Here is a 25,108-nt window from a genome sequence, read left to right on the forward strand (position 1 = left end):
AGAATGAAATTTTGTCATTTACAAGTAAATCGATGGAACTGGAGAGCGTCATCTTAAATGAAGTTAGCCAGGCTCAGAAGGCCAAAAATCATATGTTCTCCCTCATATGGAGATTATAGACCTAAAACAAATGAAGTAATATTATTGAACATGAGTCACACACTAAGGGGAGAATGCACCTGGGAGGAATAATGAAAGGGAAGGAAACCTAAAACTTGAATGTGGTTGATGTGCTCCCTGTAGAGGAGTGACTATAGTAATTTTAAACTGGCAGAGGCCACTATGGGAAGGTGACCAGGAAGTAGTGAAGAGGTCTGGAAGAGATGAACCAATTTGGATCGTAATACACATGTGCATGGAAGCAATGCTAGGAATCTCTCTGTATAGCTATCTCAAACTAGCAAAAGTGGTATGTCTTTCTTATTATCTTACGTTTTCTCTTCAACAAAATTGGAGAAGAAGAGGCCGGAACAGGTTCTGCCCTGGAGGTGGGGGAGCAGTGAAGGGAGGTGGCCCAACAATGCAATGTATACACACGTGAGTAAATGTAAAAATGATAAGATTTAAAAAAATGACAAACATGCCCATCAACAGATGAATGGATAAGCAAAAATGGTATCTATACAATGCAATATTATTCATCCATAAAAAAGTACTGATACATGATATAACATGAATGAACTTCAACAACATGCAAAATAAAAAATAGACATGAAAATCACATATTATATTATTCCATGGGTATGAAATATCAGAATAAGTAAATTCAAAGGGACAGAAAACAGATTATTTGCAGCCAGAGGCTTGTAGGAGGTAAATGACGATTGACCGATTGACTTTAATGTAATACAGCGTTTTTTGTGAGGTGACAAAAATATATTATAACTAGATATAGGTGATGACTGTGCAACACTCAAATATACTAAATGCCATTGAATTGCTTGGGGGCCTTTTCCACCCTTATTGATGTATAATTGAAAAACACAAATTGCATATATTTAAGGTCTTCAACTTGATATTTTATATACATTGTGAAATGACCATCATAATCAAATTATTTAAACATATCCAACACCTTATATGGTTGCCATATTACCATTATCCTCTCTCTCTCTCTCTCTCTCTCTCTCGCTTCCTCTCTCTCTCACACACACACACAGACACGCATACACACAAACACACACACACATGAATTCTTCACAGCACTCAAAAAAGAATTGATAGCAACCTTTTAATACCCTTTCAAAAATAGGAGAACACACATTTTTCTTTTTCATTTTATGTGGTCAATATCACTCTGATACCAAAACCAGACAAAGCAAGGAAGGAGGGGATGAAGAAGAATGGTTAAGGAGGTGAATTCATATATGATATATTTGACACACCGTAAGAACCTGTGTAAATGCCACAATGTACCCCACCCATCACAACACTAAAGGGAAAAAAACTAGACAAAGATACTACAAGAAAAGAAAACTACAGGCCAATATTCTTAATGAACATGGATAAAAACATCCTCAGCAAAATACCAGCAAACTGAATTTAATAGTAAATTGGAAGGCTTATACACAATGACCAAAGGTTCATCTGTGGGATTCAAGGATGATTCAATATATGCAAATAAATTAATACACCACATTAACAGAATAAAGATTAAAAACTCACATAATAATCTCAGTAAATGCACAAAAAAGCTGAAAAAATCTAATGTCCATTCATGATTAAAAAAAAGAAAAACTCCCACCAAGATGCTCCATTACAGATGAATAAATTAAGAAAATGTGGTACTTATATACAATGGAATTTTATTCAGCCACAAAGATAAATGAAATTTTGTCATTTTCAGATAAATGAACAGAACTGGAGAACATCATCTTAAGTGAAGTTAGCCAGGTACAGAAGGCCAAAAGCCACAAGTTCTCCCTCATATGTGGAATATAGACCTACTACAAACACAACAATATTATGAAAAACAGGTCATGCTAAGGGTAGGCCACATATGAGAAACACAGGGTAAAAGAAGGAAATTAAGAAGGTGAACATGGTTGATGTACTTCCTATAGAAGAATGAATACAGAATTTTTAAAACTTTAGAAATCACCATAAGAAGGGAAAAAGGGATTGCTTTGATGCCTGGCAGCCAAGTAGTGTCCAGTGGCTCAGGTCAGGTCTCTGTGTAACCAGTGACCACAGGAGAAGGTGTACGGCAGCAGGACACCTGTCAATCAGCAATGGAATCTGTGACCTTTGAGGATGTGGCTGTGAACTTCACCCTGGATGAATGGGCTCTGGTGGATTCTTCTCAAAAGAAGCTCTACAAAGATGTGATGCAGGAAACCTTTAGGAGCCTGGCTGTTGTAGGAAGAAAACAGGAAGACTCTAATAGTGAAGATGACTACAATAATTCCAGGAGAAAAGTGAGATAATTTTCCCTCACAAATGAAAGCCATGTCCCTCCAGAACCAGTGAATGATGGAAAACTACAAAAGAGCCCTCATTCCAGTCAACTTAGTCTCATTTTTCTCTAATAATGCATATATCAAGTCTTGAAAACACTTTGTGGAAAAAAAGGCATCAAGTGGGTTCCAGACATAATTGTAATAGGAAAACTGGAGTAAAACTGTGGGAAAGTCGTGTGTATGGCGAAGTCTTCATGGGTCATTCATCACTAAATATACCCACCAGTATTCAGATGGGATACAAAAACTATGAACGCCTGGAATATGGAAAGGAGCTATATAAATGTTTGGAATGTGGGAAAACTTTCAGCTATGTCAAATTCTTTGAGAAGCAAAAACAAACTCACACTGGAGAGAAGCAGAATGTATGTAAGTACTGTGGGAAAGCCTTTACTTATCCCAGTTTTCTTCTGTGCCATGAAAGGACGCACACTGGAGAGACATATCATTATTCTTACATCCTAGGTGTATGCATCCAGGCAGGATTTGTCGAAGTAGTGAGGGTGATAGCTAAAGTTTACTAAAGGTTTGGGAAATGAGTTATAAAACAACATAGTGGGCCACGGGGACCTGGAAGCAGAATGAGAGAGGGAGAGAGAGAGAGAAAGAGAGAGAGAGAGAGAGAGAGTTAGTTCTCTGTTTCACTGCTAACCTGTGGGAGGGGAAAAACTTGAGCAGTTTTTGATCACCAATAATCAGTGAGTGGGGAGGGGTTCTGGTGGTCCCCAGGCTAGCATGTGATCAGTATTCATGTTTTTATCTGAAAGATGATGAAGGGTGGAATCACCCACAGGCTTTTATATTACAATTTATAACAGGAAAGGAGAACATTGGGCTGAGACAAGGAGTTTAGCATGAAATGTGCCAAGATAAGTTACATGGGGTCTGAGGAGTTCTGTGGCAATTTTGTATGTCCTAGCCTGCCTCAAATTCACAGTGGAGAGAATCTCTATGTATGTGAGCACTGTGGGAAAGGCTTGTCTAGTTTGAGTCAGGTTTGAAAATCTGAATGAACCCACACTGGGCAAATTTCATTGACATAGAATGAGAATACCTTAGTATAGAGTATGGAAAGGCCTCATTACCATATGAACCTTCAGAACAGGGAAGAAGATAACCAAGATATCAGTTGAAAGAAATACTTTCAACCTCCTTTCTAAATTCCTTCTGCACTGCAATCATATGAATGGCTTTTGATACAAAGTAATTTATGCAGAATGTTCCACAAATCACACAACCTGAAGGAAATCCTCTAAAGTTATATTGTGCTTACCCATGGGTCTCTTGAAGTAGATCTGTGGACTATGTATTTCTAATGTTCAGTCCTGAAAATAAAGATTGAGATGATATGGCTCTCTTAAAAAAAAAAAAAGAAGGGAGAAAGGGTAGAAGTAGAAAAGTAAAGAAGATACATATACACATGAAAAGACACAAAGAAACTCCCTGTATAAATACCTTAAACAAAGAAAAATATCTTTTTTTTCTTTTACAAAATCAGAGAAGAGGGCAGAACAAGTTCTCTCTGGGGGGTTGGTACCAGTGGGAGGAGGTAGTATGTGGAGAGAAGGTATAGGAAGGGGAATATGGTACAAAAACTATGTACATATGTATGTAAATGGAAAAAAGAGACTTGTTGAGACTATTCTGGAGGGATAAAGGAGAATGATGGAGTGAATTCAAGTATGATATATTTGATATATTGTAAGAAGATTTGTAAATTCCACAATAAATAAAAAACAATACAATAAAAATGAAAAACTCCCAATAAGATAGTTATTGAAGGAATTTACCCCCAACACAATAAAGATCATATATGAAAAACCCACAGATAATATAATAATCAATGGAGAGCTATTCCTCTAAGGTCTAATAAAAGGAAAAGATACCCACACTCACCATTTCTATTGGACATAGTACCAGAAGTCCTACAAAGAGCATAAGACAAGTAAAGGAAATAAAAGGTATTTACAACCAAAGAGAAATAAGTAAAATCATTTCTGTTTGCTGATATCATGATCATATATGTGGAAAACCCTAATAACTAAAAAACTGCTAGAATAAATAAATTCAGGTATGTTTAAAGATACAAAAATCACAATATTTATACATTAACACTGATCTGAAAATGAAATTAAGAAATAATTCCATTTGTAATATAAAATATTTAGGAATAAACTTAGAGATATGGACACTAAAATTGAAAACATTGATCAAGAAGCTTAAGTAAATACAAATTCATAGAAAAACTTCCTATGTTCACACATTGTAATAATCAATATCATAAGAATATCCCTACAAAGAATGGTTAGTAGGATCTGATTCACACTATCACAGTGAATTCCATTAATTTCCAAAATTAATATATGTTAATAAAGAGTTTAATTAAACTACCAAGTGTAATCTCCAAAAAAAATAATCCCTACTACTCAAGATGATCTACAAGCTTAGTGCAATCCCTATGAAAATCCTATTGGCATTTTGAAGGAAATAGGAAAAACAGTCATAAAATGCATATTGAATCACAAAAGGCCTGAATAACCAAAGAAATCTTGAGCAAGTTGTACAAAGCTAAAAGCATCATACTTTTTGATTTCAAACTATAGGTATTATAAAGTAAAAATAATCAAACAGTATGGCTCTGACATAAAAGCAGGCATATGGGCCAATGAAATACAATACTCCAGATATAAATCCATATTTATAACCAACTGATTTTAACAAGGATGCCAAGAGCACAAAATGAGCAAACAATAGTCTCTTCAATAAGTAGTATAACTGTTGTCTAAATGCAGAAGAGTGAAATCACACGTTATTTTACACCATATTAAAAATAAAACCAAAATAGACTTGAAATTGTAAAACTACTTAAAGAAAACCGGGGTAAGCACCTTGACATTGGTCTTGGCAATAATTTTTGAATATGACTCCAAAAGCACAGGCAAAAAAGCAATAGTAGACAAATGGGATAGCATCAAGCTATTTACCTTCTGTACAGAAAAGTAATCAATAGAGTAAAAAGTCAACCCATGAAATGGGAGAAAATATTTCCTAATCATATTACTGATTGATAAGGGGTTGATACACAAAATATAAGTAACATACAACTTAATAGCAAAACTCTATATTAACATGGGAAAAGGTCCTGAAAGAAAACTTTCCTCAGAGAACTGATCAATAGATATAAGAAATATGCTGAGCATTACTAATCATCAGGGAAATGCAAATCAAAACCACACTGAGACACCACGACTGTTAGAATGGCTGTCATAAAAACAAAAGCTAGCAATGTTGGGAAGATTTTGAACAAAAGGGAACCCTTGTATACTACCCATGGCAATGCATATTGGTACAGACATTATTATAGGAAACAATACAGAGGTTCTGCCTATATACATATGTCTGTCATATCATCCACAAATTCCACTTCTAGGCATATAGGCAAAGGAAATGACGTCAGGATTTGGAAGACATATATGTACAACAGCAAATGGTAAATTGTACATCTTTAAATGTTATTGTATATTACATAAATGTTAAATATTAAAACAAAGTTCTGTGATTAGCCCATCAACTCATAATGTAGGCTTTGGTAAGTTATGTAAACTCTCTCAACTTCCAGGCTCAATATAAAGATTAAATGAAATCATTTATTGAGAGTTCCTGACATAAAGCAGAGCATTAGAAAAATAATTATTGCCTTCTTTAGTGGCATTTTCCTTCTATGGACTACTGTGACTATAGAATATCAATTTATAAATATAAATAAGCAGCAAACAAAAATGGTGAGGAGTAGGGAGAGGAAACGGAAGAAGAAAAAGAGAGGGAAGAAAATACGACATTGCTATGCAAGTTATAGAAATTTATTGTGATCTTTAAAAGGAGGCCATATGCACAGTCTCACACACATCATGCACATCTCAGTGTTGATTGTACTAGAGAAAAGAGATGAAAACCAAATATTCATCAACAAAGGATTGGTTAAGTAAATTAAGGCACACCAGTTCAATACAATGCTATAGAATCACTACAATGTATTCAGTGACACTGAAATACATCTGTGCTATATTGGTGAGAGGAGCGGAAGACAGTTGTTTCAATATTGCATACATTGCATGATCCCTTTTATAGCACATAGAAACATGATGACTACAAAATATGTACAGAAAAACATAAACATCTTTAAAAGTTCGTATTAAAAATGACAATTATAATACTTTTCTAATAGAAAAAAGCAATAATACTATGTCTATTTTTGGAAAAGTGATGTAATAGAGAAATTTTCACAACGTGCTATTCTCATTACCAAACATAACAGAAAGCTGGTTGACTTTTATAAGTAATATAATTTATTTGTGTCCCCTTTTATATCTATGTATAAAATTTTATAACAGAACTGCTCTGTTATAGGGCATAATTTTCCTATATACCTTATATTTGCTGTGTGACTTCTAAAAAATATCACTTAACATCTACACATCAAATACTGGAGAACCATAAAAGCATGGTATATACATGTATGTAAATGTCACGGGGAAATCCATTAATCTGCATAGTTAATATGCATTAATAATTGTAGTGAAAACTGAGTTTTATAATTAATTTAGGAATATCATTCTGTCACTACATGGAAGAGAAAAAGAACCAGAATGAGGAACTGAGATTTTAGACCTACAAAATGCTAATAAATTTTTCTTCCAACAATACAAGCCCTCGAGAAAGACAAAATCCTAAAGTAAGCACTCTTAATATACACACAGAAGATAAAAGGATATTGCATAGTGAAGCACATCCTTATGAGCTTTTAAACCTTTTCATTCCCTGGGTGTTTAATTGGGATGAAACTGATATCCTCTCAAAGACCAGACAGGTGTATATAGGTAAATAAATTTGTGACTTCTTATTATTATCAAATTCTGATATTTTTGCTTTTTAAAGAACATAAGCATGTTTTAAATCATTTTAGTGGTTAAATTTAGAGGATTAAGGAATGAAATTAATATGGGATGCATTAAAAATTATGTTTGGTGAGACCATTATCATTTAAGGTATTTCTGCACTCAAAATTTTCCATTAATAATCACAGAGATGAATTGAAATTGATCACTTCTCCCAAAGTACTGTGTTTAACAATAATGACTAATGATTCAAAAAGGTAGGAGGATGTTACACTAAGTCAACTATACTCATGCAACTAATCATCAGAATATAGTTACCATATTGTACCCCACCAAATGAACAAGACTTCACAATTTGGATTTGTTCAGATCCACATTCTGCATCATGAAGAGTATAATCAGCACAATCAAGGTATCATTTTCTGTATATTTGTCCTTATATGATTATTACATATTTTTTAATTTGGCTGTTGTCCTCAACAAAACTACAATTTACTATGGGCAAGTTCCCTTCTTTTTACTTCTTACTACCATCCTAGCTGATACTGCCTTCCTCATTTCACTTCCACATTGTCCACAATAGTTAGCACAATTCTGGTCATATATTAGATGCTCAATGTTTTATGCTCAGTGCTACATGTTTGGTATTATGCTACATGCAATGTACATGTAATGCATGGTTTTTATTAGGCTCAGTGCTATAATTACTGGCTTTGGTTACAATAGTAAGACAATATAAGCCATAAGAGTTCTCATAATATAGCTTGTCTCTCTCATCCTAATAGCAATGCTTATCTATATCAACCTACTGGGCTTGGCAAATACAAGAGAATGGCTTATCTGCTTAAATAACTATTACATGAAAAGTTAGAGAAACAACGAGAGTCAAAAATTATTCATTAAGAATGCCCTGAAATGTGCATTGGAGCATTAGTATGGAATGGGGAAGGATTAGCAGCAACAAATATTCAGTGTAGGCTTTAAGACAGAAAAAACTGGATGACCCATTTTAAACCTTTAATGTCCATAAATCTAGAAAGAAGAAACACCAAGAAAACAACTGCACATGGCTGCTACTGTAGATCCAGAATTACCTGTGTTGAATAGTGGCCTATCTTTATGGTTTGATGTTCAGCAATTTCAGACACACCTCATGCATACCCTCTACTAAAGCAGTATGTCTATATTCCTAGAATTTTGAATTATTGCTCATGAAAAGTAACACTAGCCAGGTTATTTTTTTCTCAGTGTTTGCCTTGTGTATTAAAATTACAATAAGTAAATACTTGTTCTTTATTTTAAAGTCATATCACCAGGCACAATGACTTGGGAGGTTAAGTTTATAAAATGTGCCTGCATTGGATGATACATGATATAGAAATAGAGCTCAATGTTTTTCAAATTGAGTGAGTTAACTTTGTCTAATACAAAAATACTTAATAAATGACATGTATTACATGAACATTCATACTCTCCAACTTTAAAAGGGGTTAGCTGTTTTGAAATTTTCTTTGCATTAAGCTATTAAAACATAAATCAACTTTAACCCAAGAAAAACGTAAAAGCTCTGGAGTAATTTTTTTCAAAAACAACACATTACATTGTAAATGTATTTGCAAGGGGAACATACTTTTGAAAAATAAAATCATGACAGTTTGAAATGCAAGTAAATAATTCAGACTATTTGAAAATCAAGACAGTTTTTAAAAATCTAGGATAAATGATCATTGTACCTACTTTAACATAGTGAAAGCAACTAGTACGTAAAATATTCCTCCCTAAAAATATTTTGTTGGCATAGTCAGTAATGAAAACAGGAGCCACGTAGTTGTTTTGATCACTATATCCCCAGAGTCTATCTCCATTCCTGACACACAGTAGACATTTAATTTATATTGTTTAATTGAATGAATGATGAAAGGGGACCAAGGGGCTTTTGTGTATGTATTTGTGTGTCAGTGGGGAAGGGAAGAGAAAGAGAGAGATTTTCACAATACAAAGAACATAGACTTTTTTCCACAACACAAAAGAAAACCTAGGTCATTTGAAAGTTATATTTTGATCTTACTGAGCCCTGAAAGAATGAAGCAAATAGTCATTGTAAAAAGAAAATATGTGTCCAGAAAAATGTTGCAGTACTGGACTAAATGGAAGGTATCTTCCATGGAAAGTTCTTTCTGCTCAATTCTTTCTAACCTGAGGATTGCAATCAGGACATTGTCATTCACACTAAGATATTTGCCACTGATGTGTTACCCATCCAAAAAATATCAGCCTTTTTAGAAAGGACATTTGACATGAGGAAGTAAAAAGACCACTAGAATGAATATTTTTTTAAAGTATTGAAAAGGACACTGGAAATAAGGGATTCATTTCATGAGGGGTGAAGAGGCTGGCACTAAATTACCATTAGGGAAATGATATGAATAGCATAGCACACAGCCAGGAAATATAATGAATACAAGTTATATAGGGTACCAGCACCTTTAGGTAAACTAGTGTGAAAATAAGGCGGTTGAACTAGAGGTGAACTGTATAGATTGAGTCAGGTGTTCAACACAGGGAAAGTGAAGAAGAATTAAGGTTCCTTATGCATCAGTGCTCCTAGTGGTGGCCATTACATCTTTGTTAGAGCAAAGAAGAAAGATGTCACCCTCCCCTTCAGCTTTTATCTTTTCATTCACTCATTTAGCAGCTTTTAACTGAGCAATCAATAAAGTTATGCCTCTCATGGAAGCATTTTCATTTATCGTGTTCAGTAATCATATAAAAATCATCCTAATTTTTTTTAACATTATTTCCTTGCTTCACTGCATAAAACACATGGGAATGTGTCTGGTTTACAAAGTTCAGTAATTAGGTATGAGGGATAAACTCAGTATCATGAACACTTGAAACTGTAATTTGTCTTTGGAACTCTTCTTAATACCATCATATCCATACTGTTACAAATGTTGATATTTAAACCTCTAGATATTATGTTCTGTCCAGATACAAAAACACTATTGAATATAAATTATTTCCAGTAAGAAAAGGGCTATAATTTTTCTTAGTTATAACAGAACATGTCAGAAGACAAAAATAGAGAAAAGCTAATCAGATTGCTTACAATTCTCATCCTGAAAAAGGTGAATAAATTTAACACTATGCTCTGAATATTATAAAACTCATTTTGGAAGACACTGGAAAATGAATAAATACCCGTGAAGACCTAATGGTTTCAATAACATTTTGTATTAAATTGGCCAGAGAAGATAGTTCAGTAACTTTAGTGGTCCTTCTGCTGAAAAAATGCCCACATGTAAGATGCTCCAGATTCTAGTCTCGTAACTCTAGCAGAGGTATTTAATTTCTATAGTCAAAAAAATTTCTTTGCTGACCAGATATGTCAAGCTTGGATTATTTGTTCATGTAGATTTCCCCTCTTGCTCAGTAAATTTAGCCCAGACAGTGCTTCTAAATGATTCTTGTTACTGTGCTGCCAAACTGGACTAGAAATCCAGATATTTTTGTTATCATAGTTCCTTGGTAGATATCATAGCCAATTGGGGAAAACATGAATAAATTCCAATATAACTGTTAATACATAAGTATTGGGCTACCAACTCAGTCTACCTTCACAATTGAAACACTGCAAAAAACCAAAATGTATTAGTAAATGCACTCTATAAGCATTGTTTCTGCTATTAAATATGCTTCCTGGAAAATGTGTTTGAACAGATTTTATCATTTTGATTTTGTTTAGATAGAAAAGCAAAACTACCATACTCCCTTTTACCATTAGGATACATGTGGGGCTCCTAAGATGCTTTCATTATGATTTCAAGGCATAACTTAAAATGAGCATGTTCTTTTGTGATTTGATTTTGATTTATTTGTTGATACCTTTTCCAATTTTTAAACACAACATTTTTAAGGTCTTGAGAAACCTGGTAGCTATAATTCATGAGCAAATGAACCAGTTGTGGGAGTTTGGGGAGGCTACAGACTTAACTTTCTGGAGAATTTAATTTTACTCAATCACTGCTATTCACCGGGAATTGTGACTATAGAAATGTGATACAGATATAGTTGTTTTACTTTAAGGGTGCATATGGAAATCTAACTTCTGTAGTTTAGTTTCTCTCAGTACCACACATTAGTGACAATGATTTGAATCATCTCAATCAACACATAACATTATGGCATGACTGGTAATTAGAATTTATCTCCTTGTTAAAGTCTGTGAATTTATTTTATAAATGATATATATGGCTGTTTCCTATAAGAAAGTTATTACACATAAGATTTTGGTTGAGGGCAATAATGTTTAGAAAGTTTAAGTGACTTACTCAAGTTTACATTATTAGAAGATAGTTGAGCCATTATTCTGGGTCTATTCCCTGTTTTCAGTCCATTACAGTATGATAGTTTTCCTTAGTTGAGAGCAAGGGACAATGTTGCTATACTGTGTAAACTTTCAGAGTTCAAATAAACTTGGGGCATACAATTATAAATGCAGACTGAAGAAAGAACACAATTTTTCCCAGTGTTACAGATGAGGCTAGCTTTCTTCTTAGCTTTGCTTTCCATCAACAACTCTATTATCCTTATAATTTTCAGCCTAAAGGAACAAAAGCCTATTCTAATAGATGACCCATACCAAATCACAAGCCTCTGGTGGGTCACCAGATATATTAATTGAGCCCATTTGATGTATTAGAAATTATAGAAGGTTCTTAGATACATGAAGATTAGACAATCTGGTCCTCACTTTAAAGAGTGAGTAGGGTGACCAACTCATCCTGGTTTGCCTGGGACATTCCTAGTTTTAGGAATGAAAGTCTTCTTTTCCTCCAGAAACCTTCTGGACAATGGAGTAGTTGGTCACTCTACTTTCACTGGGTTTTTGATCTAGATTCTAGGTTTACTTGTAAACATAAAATTAGAGCATCACCAAAGTGTTTCTTATGGTGACCTATTTAAAGACAGTGGAAACAGAGATTCATTCCCAATGTTCATATTAGTACAAGTCTCCAAAACTCATACCCTTTCTAGCCACAGCAATGTCTTCAAACTCATATTTTAATTTCCTGCAGTTAAATTAACTCAACTAGTATTTTCCCATTCTTTTCAACTGATAAGGCCACAATTGTAGATGCACTGCTCTACTTATACCCATTCCCATTCTTCCTCCAGTCATCATTAATATTAACATGTCACATTTCCTATTATTGTTTCTAGTAAATTTCTGACCCAACTTACCTCAGCAAATGGCCTGGAATAAAGGAGCACTTAAGAGAGTGTTTGTTGAATGAATAACCCAGCATTTTGATTATCTGCTTATTTACAACATAGATAAAGTGTGTTACACAAAGTCCATCTTTGTTCAACATAATAAACTAGGGCAATTTTTGTGAGTGTTTCCTTATTGTCAAGTATGTGTCAAATACTTAGGTTTCCTCACTTAATCTTCTTAACCACTGTGAGAGAATGAATATTAATGTAAAACAGGCACAGAGAAGTTAAGTAATTAGATCATTGGTATAACACAAACTAAATTTCATGTCTGTTTTATGACAAATCTCATTAATACACTATGCTGTCCCTTGCCCACACTATGTGTGTGTTTGTGTGTGTGTGTGTTGTTTGTTTGTGTGTGTGTGTGTGTGTATCTTGAATACCTGAATAACTGGAGGATGACATTCTAGTCAATCAAGGGTTTCCAAAGGAAGCATTCCCCAGAAGGCATTAAGTAGAAGTTAGATGGATACGACTACTTGGAATAAAGGACTAAGAATTTAGGCTACTGTATCAATCATCCAAGACACATTTATTACCTACAGCTATACACAATTCATATTCAAGGCTGTGGATATAAAAATTAAATAAGAAAACAGTTCTTTTAGATTTCTAGCCTTGAATATAGTGTATTACCAGTGAATGACTAGAAAGAATTGCTTTATGAATTATGTGTCAAATTTTAAAAAAGAAAAAATCATCTTGAAAATATGTAACAACTATTCAATAGTTTTCTTTTTGTTTGCTTGTTTTGTTTTGTTGTTTTATTGAGACAGGTTCTTACTATGTAGCCTAGGTGGGCGTCCAGCTGTGATCTTCCTGCCTCTACCCCCTAAGTGTTGGGAGTATAGGTGTGCATTACCATTCCTTAGTGAAGAGACTTTCTGAAATGAATTCAAAATTATGCCTAAAAGTAAAGCAGAATCAACATGTCATTACAAGTAATAAATATGTTTATACTACAATTAAGTTGCCCAAGATGCAAATTGTTAATATATAGCACACATAGAAAACTCCTGCTAGATAAATAACTAGTATTAGTAAAATTTAGCCTGGCAGAATTAAATCTACTTTCTCTTGGAAAGATATACTGGTGGAAGAAAATAAAAAATACACTTATCCGTATCAATTAGCAATGTGTTATTGTTATATAGCCAAGGAAATTAGCTGACAGAAAGAAATAAAGTGTCACTTGATGATAGAAAGTTTCTATTCAAGAACAGCTAGTTTTTCAACTAGGTACTTTTTAAAAACAACTTTTTTGTTCTAATAGAAAGGTTTTGTGTGAGTGTATGTTGATGTATATTCACTCATATTCTGCTTCTCTTTTTTACCTTAATATGGTCCTAGGTACAGAATAATAGATTCAGTTTGTAAACAATAAAACATATTTTATTTAACCACCCTGTATGTAGCTTAGTAGAAGAGCACATGCTTAGCATGCATAAGGCCCTGGGTTGAATCGCCAGCATAAAATAATAAATAAAAAAAAACACAGTAATATGCTTTCCTAATTTGGAGGTATTGAAATACCTTTCCAGAAATCCAATTCTTAGATTTCCTTTCTGACAATCTTGTGAGATTGAAAGATCTTCACCATCAGTTTCCCAATACTCAATGTATTTGTCAGACTATTATATTATTTCCATTAGCTCAATCCACAAATTAGTGGGATCCACCATTTCTTTTTAGTGAGTTTTAAATCCACACAGGAATGGGATGACCTATTTGGATGTAATTTTATGAATTTTTTTCCACTGGATATATTTTGGCACCATAAAACAAACATTTCTTTTCTGTAACACCACCATCAAACTTCTGAAATACCAGCATGTTATTGAGTAGGCCACCATAGATGAGCGTAGACATGCGCTAGGCTAGTTTAGGCCTGTACAGGCCCACTCATCGTGGGCAAGCCCTGGAGAGCATGTGCTTGCTCCACAGCTGACACCCACTCTTGATTCTCTTTTTTCACATTCCCTCCCACAACTGTGACATTTGAGGATATGGGAATAATCATATTAGTCACTAACCTCCAGAAATGTACTATTTCAAATGATCTCTCCTGCTTATAAAGTACCACTTATAAATAGGGTTGCCAGATTTAGTAAATAAAATACATGACCCCCAATGTAGTTGGTGTTTCAGATAAGCAAGTAGTATTTTTAGTATAAGTATATTCACACTAAAATATTTCCTTATTCTTTACCCCAGTGTCCTATATTTTATCTGGCAACCTACTTATCAGATAAGGGTCTAGTTCGAGATTCCTGATTATATCATATTCAATTTTTTTTCTTGGGAAGTGTGTCAGAATCTTAGTTGACTCCATTGGCTTCCAATTTCTGAAGTCTGATTGTCAGTCAGAAATGCCCAGAAACACATATACAGTACAGACCTGGACAGTGAGGTACTCTGCTTTAGGCAGAGTACATGTGTGGGTCAAAATGTTTATTTTACTGAAAATACAACCATGTCTAGTTCAGCAGATCAAATGTATATTTTGTTCCAAAACTAAATCTCTCCCTTTTAAAAGAAAATGTAAATAGGTATATATTTAGCTCTATAAATTTATCTACATGAACAAAACAATAGGGAAACCTGATTTAGAGTTCAAGTGGTCTGCAGTTCTGTTCTTCCTTGCACATAGGAAGCCCTTGGGAATCGCCTGGTTCACCACTCAGTACCTGTAACATTGTGTCATGGCATCAAGCCTGACAAGCACAGTTCTTTGAATTCTGAGCAAAAGTTCATTCAATCTTCCTGATTGTGTACTGAATGAGGGAGGAACGTAGCTTATGGGTGATGAGCAAGCATGTGGGGAGAGGAGGGTTATCAGACAAGGACAGCACTTCATCATGGGTGAACTCCACAGAATACAGTGGGAAGAATGAGAGAAGGCAAAGGCAAACAATTCCATTGATCACACTTAAAAGATTAAGTTTTAGGAATAACTGGACAAAGTCAGCAATATGGGATCACCTTGAAGGAGATCAAAAAGTAAATTCAGTAAAACTGAGAGACATGTAGACACATGTCACCAATGCAAACCAAGGATGCTTAGACAGAAATAACCCCCTACAGATATTTTTCAAAATCACTCCAAACAAAATCTTATTCTCTGAATCTACAATGCAGACTTTCATCATATTTTCCCAAGTCACATTACTTCCAACGACATAATATAGAAATTGAAAGTATTTTCCTTCATGTTCAAATATTTGTAAAAGATACATTTTTAGATGGATTACATTTGAGCCCCAAGCACAATTGAATTTTGAAGCAGTTACAATATAAAAATCAAGGTGTCCCCTACAGATTTATACTTTTGTTTAAAAAGCTTGTTACATTTGAATATATTTGATTTGTTATATTTTTCTATTTTCATAGGAGAAACAGAAAAGATAATTATAATTATACATACTTTTTAATGACTAGGCATTTAATATTCAATATCTTCCTAGATATTGGCTAGGTAGGTATGTCTATGGCTAGAACAGAGAACAGGCTCCAGGGTTATGTCACACTGCAAAGTGATATGTACACGAATGAATTCTCAGGCTCATTAATCATTTTTGTACTTGAAGTGCTAAACTGCCAATGTTACACTGAGGGTGAAAATGAAGTAATTAAGTAGTTTAATAGTTACAGTCTTTTGAGGAGAAAACAAGTTGATAATGCTTCTTTTAATATGTTACATAAATTGGATTTTTTGTTAAATTTCAAAAACAGGGTTCATCTATTGTGCAGTTTTAAAATAAACAAATCATTTGATTATATTTGTTTATGGTGTCAACAGATAGCTATGTGAAGGCAGTTCACTAAATTATCACATTTATAAGAGAAAATCTCTGTTACCAAGAGTATAAAAATACCTATCAGGTTCTCACCCTTTTCCTTTTGATCCTGTAAAGCATTATCTCTCAAATGATCTGTAGTGAAGGGCCAGTTTTTGTTCCTTTGTTCTCAACTCATCACAGATATATTCTTTTGTAAAATGCAATACCAATTATTTGAAAACAGAGACAGAAAGACATAAAAAATTCAAGCCCTTTTTTTATTTTTTTTTTTATTTTATTTATTTATTTATTTATTTTTTTATTGCTCATCTCTTCTTTTTTTTTTTTCTTTTTATTTTTTTCATTTTTCTTTTATTATTCATATGTGCATACAAGGCTTGGTTTATTTCTCCCCCCTGCCCCCACCCCCTCCCTTACCACCCACTCCACCCCCTCCCGCTCCCCCCCTCAATACCCAGCAGAAACTATTTTGCCCTTATCTCTAATTTTGTTGTAGAGAGAGTATAAGCAATAATAGGAAGGAACAAGGGGTTTTGCTGGTTGAGATAAGGATAGCTATACAGGGCATTGACTCACATTGATTTCCTGTGCGTGGGTGTTACCTTCTAGGTTAATTCTTTTTAATCTAACCTTTTCTCTAGTTCCTGGTCCCCTTCTCCTATTGACCTCAGTTGCTTTTAAGGTATCTGCTTTAGTTTCTCTGCATTAAGGGCAACAAATGCTAGCTAGTTTTTTAGGTGTCTTACCTATCCTCACCCCTCCCTTGTGTGCTCTCGCTTTTATCATGTGCTCATAGTCCAATCCCCTTGTTGTGTTTGCCCTTGATCTAATGTCCACATATGAGGGAGAACATACGATTTTTGGTCTTTTGAGCCAGGCTAACCTCACTCAGAATTATGTTCTCCAATTCCATCCATTTACCAGCGAATGATAACATTTCGTTCTTCTTCATGGCTGCATAAAATTCCATTGTGTATAGATACCACATTTTCTTAATCCATTCGTCAGTGCTGGGGCATCTTGGCTGTTTCCATAACTTGGCTATTGTGAATAGTGCCGCAATAAACATGGATGTGCAGGTGCCTCTGGAGTAACAGTCTTTTGGGTATATCCCCAAGAGTGGTATTGCTGGATCAAATGGTAGATCGATGTCCAGCTTTTTAAGTAGCCTCCAAATTTTTTTCCAGAGTGGTTGTACTAGTCTACATTCCCACCAACAGTGTAAGAGGGTTCCTTTTTCCCCGCATCCTCGCCAACACCTGTTGTTGGTGGTGTTGCTGATGATGGCTATTCTAACAGGGGTGAGGTGGAATCTTAGTGTGGTTTTAATTTGCATTTCCTTTATTGCTAGAGATGGTGAGCATTTTTTCATGTGTTTTCTGGCCATTTGAATTTCTTCTTTTGAGAAAGTTCTGTTTAGTTCACCTGCCCATTTCTTTATTGGTTCATTAGTTTTGGGAGAATTTAGTTTTTTAAGTTCCCTGTATATTCTGGTTATCAGTCCTTTGTCTGATGTATAATTGGCAAATATTTTCTCCCACTCTGTGGGTGTTCTCTTCAGTTTAGAGACCATTTCTTTTGATGAACAGAAGCTTTTTAGTTTTATGAGGTCCCATTTATCTATGCTATCTCTTAGTTGCTGTGCTGCTGGGGTTTCATTGAGAAAGTTCTTACCTATACCTACTAACTCCAGAGTATTTCCTACTCTTTCTTGTATCAACTTAAGAGTTTGGGGTCTGATATTAAGATCCTTGATCCATTTTGAGTTAATCTTGGTATAGGGTGATATACATGGATCTAGTTTCAGTTTTTTGCAGACTGCTAACCAGTTTTCCCAGCAGTTTTTGTTGAAGAGGCTGCTATTTCTCCATCGTATATTTTTAGCTCCTTTGTCAAAGATAAGTTGCTTATAGTTGTGTGGCTTCATATCTGGATCCTCTATTCTGTTCCACTGGTCTTCATGTCTGTTTTTGTGCCAGTACCATGCTGTTTTTATTATTATTGCTTTGTAATATAGTTTGAAGTCAGGTATTGTGATACCTCCTGCATTGTTCTTTTGACTGAGTATTGCCTTGGCTATTCGTGGCCTCTTGTGTTTCCATATAAATTTAACAGTAGATTTTTCAATCTCTTTGATGAATGTCATTGGAATTTTGATGGGAATTGCATTAAACATGTAGATTACTTTTGGGAGTATAGACATTTTTACTATGTTGATTCTACCAATCCATGAGCATGGGAGATCTCTCCACTTTCTATAGTCTTCCTCAATCTCTTTCTTCAGAAGTGTATAGTTTTCCTTGTAGAGGTCTTTCACATCTTTTGTTAGGTTTACACCTAGGTATTTGATTTTTTTTGAGGCTATTGTAAATGGAAAAAAAATTCAAGCCCTTTTTTTAAATGACTGTATCTAACAGTTAAAACATTACTCACTTGCATTTCTGTGAAAGTTCTAGTGGCTTACTCTCCTTTGCCCCTCACAGAGGACACTATATGAAGCTCTGCAGCAGCCCATGTTGGGAAGCACCACTTTAAAAGCTGAGGTCTAGGGAGCAGTGGTTTGTCCCTAAACTGACAGCAATTCACTTACTGGCTACCTGCAAGCTACCTGGAGGCTAGGGACTACTGTCAGCAGCTAATATTCTGTGTAAACCTCCTGCCTCTTTTAGGGAGTGCTGTGAATTTGCCTGGAGGAGGGAGGTTAGATACGCTCATGGATAAGCATCTTTACTCAGTAACTTTCATTGGAATCTTTCTGCTTTGGTAACCCTAAATCCATTATTTTCTTTTTTCCCTTCCCTTTTCTTCCATTCTTTTTGATTCTTTCCATTTTGGAGGGTTTTGCTTGCATTTAAAGACCAAGTCAGTGGAGATAGACAGAACTAGGTTTGAATTGTGACATTGCTGCCTTCTGACTCTGAGAAAGCAGCCCAGTAACTTAATCCTGCTAAGTCAGGATTCTGTAAATCAGAATCCTATTTTACTGTTGTAAAATGGCAACAGCATTATCCCCTGACTGAATGTGATTCAATAATTAGATAAAAGGGCATAATAGGAGCTCATGAAATGTCACTCACCCTCTCACCCTCTTCCTTTCTTAGGATATTTTTCTTTTGGTGTCTAAGAGAGAAAGCTGCACTGTCACATGCACATTTAAGTTAATGTATTAGTAGTTTTGCTTGCAGCTTATAAACATAAGTCTTCTCAGAAAATTAATTAAATAAAGCCAATCAATCAACCAACAAACCTGAGAAACAAGAGACATCACTTTATCTTGTCTCCTCTTTTACATCATGGTACTATTTCCACAGTGGCTCAAGCCAGAATCCTGGTAGTTAAGATTATTCCCCAATTCCAGCTGTCACCAACTCGGCAAAATTATTTCTCCAAAATAGTTTTCACATTCATTTATTCATTTCTTCTCCCTAGCCACTACTTTGGTTCTTTCTTGAGATTGTTTCAACCAGTTCCCTTGTGTCTTCTCAAATCCAAGAGAACAGTGAAGGGGGTGAATTCAAGCATATACTTGATACACTGTAAGAACTTTTATAAATGCTATAAGATAACACCATCCAGCACAACAATAACAAAAAGAAAAAAGAAAAAATCCATGCAATTGATCAACTTCAACATTACTACCAAAAGACCCTTTCTAAAATAAAATCATCCTCATGTCAGTCTTCTGCTTGAAACCTTCCCAAGAGTTTCACTTACTGCGACCTATGGAACAAGTTCAGAAGACAAATATTCAGAAACACAAAGTCATCATAGGTTTTTGTTTGTTTGTTTGCGGTACTAGGGTTTGACCTCAAGGACTACATGTTCAGTCACTCCACCAGCCTTTTTTGTGATAAGTTTTTTTTCAAGGCAGAATTTCACAAACTATTTGCCTGGCTGGCTTTGAGCCTTGATCCTCCTGATCTCTGCCTGTTGATTAGCTAGGATTGCAGGCAGGAGCCATCAGTGGCTGGAATCATAGTTCTTAAATATGTAAAATCTTTCCAAATTGCTTAATAAATAGCACCTTCTTTAGACCCTGCCAGCCTCCTTCATAGACCCTACCAGCAAACAGCATTGAAATGAAAATACCTGGTAGAATACTGAAGAGAGGCTTTCTCACCCGCCAACAGAGCTGTCCTCATAGGTTAGTGACCTGGCCTTACCAGTGGAAAATACTTTGAATAGCTCTCTTGCTTAGAAACTTTTCACTATCCCTTTCACCATGCTTTCAGCATCTGCTATTTTTATACAGGGACAATCACGTAGCAAAACTTGATTAGAATGTGAAGCAGACATTTGAAGATAAGGTCAGGGTTGCCATTCACCACACTCAGAAGGGCACAGTTTGAACAGATAACAACATTACAGAATGTAGAAATGTTATTTGATCATCAGAATGCTTTATTTTAATACAGCCAATGAATACAATATGAAAATTGGTTTTCCTTTATTATTATCAATTCATATTTATTTTACATATTAGCATGCTTATTAATTATTAGTTTCATGGCAGAAAAAATATACTATTATATATCCTATATCCTAGAGTTAATATTACTTTTAAAAGGAGCTGATGATTTTATAGTTAAACACAGAATATTATCATTACAAAAGCGAATCTATTTCAAAGATTTTTTCAATGTGATTAATTTAGTATAAAATATTACTAAGCCTTCTCAGTCATCCATTTAAAAGTACTTATAATATTTAGAATTGAACTTGGCCACAATCATTTAATAAATGATTAAATTTAATCATTTAATTGTTAATGCACATTTATATAAGTTTCTATATAATTAGCTGGACATATACAAAAATGGTAGTTTCTAATGACACAGTTACCCTCAGCTGAATTCTATTTTCATGCATCAATTACATATTAATCTCGATATGTATGGGACTAGATGTAATTAGGTAGAGTTTTATCAAAAATGCTAGTATTTTTATTTCATTTTAAGGACAAATTTGTCTTTATTGAATTTTATTTTTATACATTAATTGCATATTTTACTTCCTATTGAGATGGCTAGTTTTCCTGTAAGAAAGAAACAGAATTAAACACAGTATTCCTAAAACAGTCTAGACCTAGATCTAGATATGAGTATAAATAACACCTTTCTGGTAATATAGAACATTTTAGGATGGAAGGCGGCCAAGGTGTACATTTAGGTCTGCCCATCTTTGATTTATAAATATTATTATAGCATACTCTGCTTTCTCCCCAACCTCTTCTTCCCAAAGCTATTTTTAAATTATACTTGTAATACTTTCTTCTTTAGCTGGTCTTGCTGACTTATTCTGTGTTATCCATTCCCAGTGTGATGAATCTTTTTCCATTTCTTTGTGACTTTTCTTCAATATAAGCTGGTGATGTCTACTGGCAGTTGACATTTCCTCAAATAGTCATAATCACTTTTCATATCTACTCCCTAAAACTCTGCAGATATGAAATAATCTCTTCATTCTTAATGTACATAGTTATAACATTCCTATTTTTCTGAATAACTTATATTAAATGTACATGTTATACTTACTCAATATCCTGTCTGCTGTTTCTAAAATAACAAATTTATAATAAGGTAACTTTAAATTGAGTATGCCCTATCTAATGTTTTGTATTTTACTTTACCCATTAGATCATGTGATACAAAAGTTGGCTTTGTTTATTTTAGGGAATAATTGCATGGACTTCTCTTCTATTTGTACCTGAATATCTATTTACTTAATGATTAACTTTTTGAGGAGAGTGAGGGTCAAGCGAGAGAGGAAAACAGATAATAGTGATTACATGCATTGTAAAACCGAAACACTAAAAGACTTATTTTTAGTTTTAGAAATCTAAAGTAATTCAATGAATTTGACATTCATTACCCTGAGCATGACATGAAAAAAATAAAAACAACTATAGCCAATAAGCACAGCACTAATGCCCATAAAGCCTAATGCTGTGTGTGTGCATACATGATCTCATTCTACTTTGGAATTTTCACAGGCAAGGTGTTATAGAGTAGTTTTCCTTCACTTAGACATGAAAAGGTCAGCCAAAACAATACAGACAGGAATATTTCCCTTTATCTCCATCTTTCCACCATATAAAATTCAGAGCACTGATTCTAAAAAGTAAAAGTTCTTTTTGTTCTTTTCAATGTGGATTCCTCAATAACATCCAGAAAATTCTGTTTCATTAGATACAGGATTCGACACAGGAATCAGTGTATTTAACCAAGCATCCCAAGTCATTTTTAATAATTTTTATCATTATAAATTAAATATCCAAAGGGGTTTCATTGTGTTATTTAGAACATACATATAATGAACTTTGGTCAAATCTACTCCATCTACATTACTCTTTTTAATCCCCCTCTTTCTTCCTCTCTCGTTTTTAATAGTTTTTGGTGTGTTTCGTTATGCTATTTTCATACAAATATATAATATACTTCTATAATATTCATCCCCAGTTGCCCTCTCCTTTGCTCCTCCTCCTACCTGCTGATTCCTTCCTACCATCACTCTGCTTACTACAATCATGTCATACTATATTTTTAGGACTGGATTCCACATATTACCAAAAACATGTGATATTTGTCTTTCTGACCTTGGATTATCTCTCTTACCATGATGATCTCCAGCTCCATCCATTCACCTGTGAACATAATTTCATTCTTCTTTGAGTTGAAGTACAAAGATTAATTTTTTGGAATTTTCTTTTTTATTGTTTTATTAGCATATGCTAATTGTACAAAATAATGGGTTTCATTGTGACATTTTCACACATTCCTATAACATACTATGATCTTATTACCCTCCCCATAAACTTCTCTTGAATTTTTTTCTACCACATTTTTTTCCTTTTCCTTTTCTGATTACCAAATAGTCAAATCCTTTGCCTATGCTTCAGAATATCTTTACAAAGCTATAGAATAAGTTAGGTAAGCACAGTTTAAGAAAATATTCTTGAAACTAATTGGGTAGCATGTGACAAATTTGGGAGATGGGAATTCATGCAAGCAATGACTATTTCTGGAGTATTTATTAACTATAAAGTAATTTCTTTATCAATAAATACATACACTTATTAACTATAAAGTAATTTCCTCAGTGATAAATACACATATATGCATATATATATATATATATAAAACAACAATTTCATCATTCAAGGAATTCATAGAATCTTGCAAAAGATCAACCTAAAGAAAATAAACAAGGCACAGTGCTGTTGATTATGACAAAAACTTAGACCAAGGACTGGAGATGTGACTCAAGGAGTAGAGTGCCTTCTTTGCATGAAAGAATCTCTGAATTCAAACTCCAATCACACACACACACAAAAACTAAGACCAAAAATATGGCCTACAAAAAAATGATAGGTAAGTTTTACTGCCCCAAAGTCTATCTCTACGGGTTCTCTTTGTCAGAGTACCAGAAACTGTAAAATTTCCAGTCAGATTCTCCTCACATGCATGTATCTATGAACATCTTTTTTTCTACAAGTTGACTCATGGTCCTAAACTCCAGTTTCTTAGCTCCCATGCATGCTTTATTCTGCCCATATATGTGTGCTTATAGATATTGTGCAAGCAAGGACAGGGTTAAAGGAGTGTCTTTTTAACCACTGGCATTTTAAATGAACATCAAAATTTTAGGTTTCATATTTCTAACTGCCTTCATCTATCAAACCATAATTTTCCCTTTTGAAGCCCCTACTAAGGTCAGACAGCTCACATTGTTAAGCACTTGACTACTTCATTGAATCAAATCATCCTTAAAATTTGAATATCAAATATAGAAATGTCCATCTATTTAATATTTCTTTAATTGAATCCCCTTAGAACCTGGTGGGCAAGATTGGGCCAAACTTTCTATAATGGGGTTTTATGAAAATAGTGGGGACAGAAAGAGAGCTGATGGGACTGGAATTTAGAAAGGGGCAAGATGGGTAAAGCTGCATGACTGGGATAGGCACTGAAAAAAATACATATAAATAAGAAAGTTGAACGGTTTCTGGTTATTGTTCTTCAGAACTCAGAAAGAGACATCCAACTTCCAAACATTGTATGCACATATGAATAAAAAATAAAAATAAAGAAATGCAAATTCCATAGGTACTGTGGCAGGCCTAAAGACAGCAAAGCAAGACATCACGGTCAGAAGTGCATAATAGGAGAGGACTCTGCCCGGGTTGCTAAAATCCAAGTTGGAAGCTTAAAAATGAGAATGACAAGAGAGGAAAGGAAAAATCACAGCAAGAGTCTGCCTAGAAAGTTGAAAATGCTTGACATTTAGAAACAACTGGATTATTAACTGGTTTGACTTTTTAGTATACAATTGCTTGTCTAAATGCTTTATTTTTTCCTATGGAGTTTTAACAAAGTCCTAATTCTAATATCATAGTCATGTGTCTATTTAAAAAGAAAGAAGAGACTTCTTACCTAATCCAATATTAATTTATTTCAGACTTACCTCTGGCCTTCATTTTCCAATGTTCTTGGTTTTTGCTTTGCTTTTAGATAACCTTTTATTTTTCTAGAAGTGTTCTGCAGTCATTAGACCTCCAGAAGCATTCATCCCAGTGAAATTCAATACACTTTAAATTTCACTTTCTGATCATTTCCTCTCAAACATAAAACATGCATGTGACTTTGCTGCTAAGGAAGAATGTTTAAGATCTTTT

The 25,108-nt window shown here is 34.3% G+C and overlaps 2 protein-coding genes across 3 annotated transcripts in view; one reads left to right on the plus strand and one right to left on the minus strand.

The window, feature by feature from the left end:
* Positions 1-25,108, minus strand: part of Il1rapl1 (interleukin 1 receptor accessory protein like 1) — a 1,357,677-nt gene that overhangs the window by 1,266,510 nt on the left and 66,059 nt on the right. The window lies entirely within an intron of this gene.
* LOC141419653 (zinc finger protein 124-like) lies at positions 2,232-2,426 on the plus strand. Its single transcript, XM_074062872.1, has one exon. The coding sequence runs from the start codon at positions 2,232-2,234 to the stop codon at positions 2,424-2,426; it is 195 nt and encodes a 64-aa protein (XP_073918973.1).

The sequence above is a fragment of the Castor canadensis genome, chromosome X, assembly GCF_047511655.1.
Source record: "Castor canadensis chromosome X, mCasCan1.hap1v2, whole genome shotgun sequence".
In the NCBI taxonomy this organism is placed as follows: Eukaryota; Metazoa; Chordata; class Mammalia; order Rodentia; family Castoridae; genus Castor; species Castor canadensis.

Coding starts and splice junctions, on each gene's coding strand:
- LOC141419653 (XM_074062872.1), top strand. CDS start 2,232: ATGGAATCTGTGACCTTTGAGGATGTGGCTGTGAACTTCACCCTGGAT.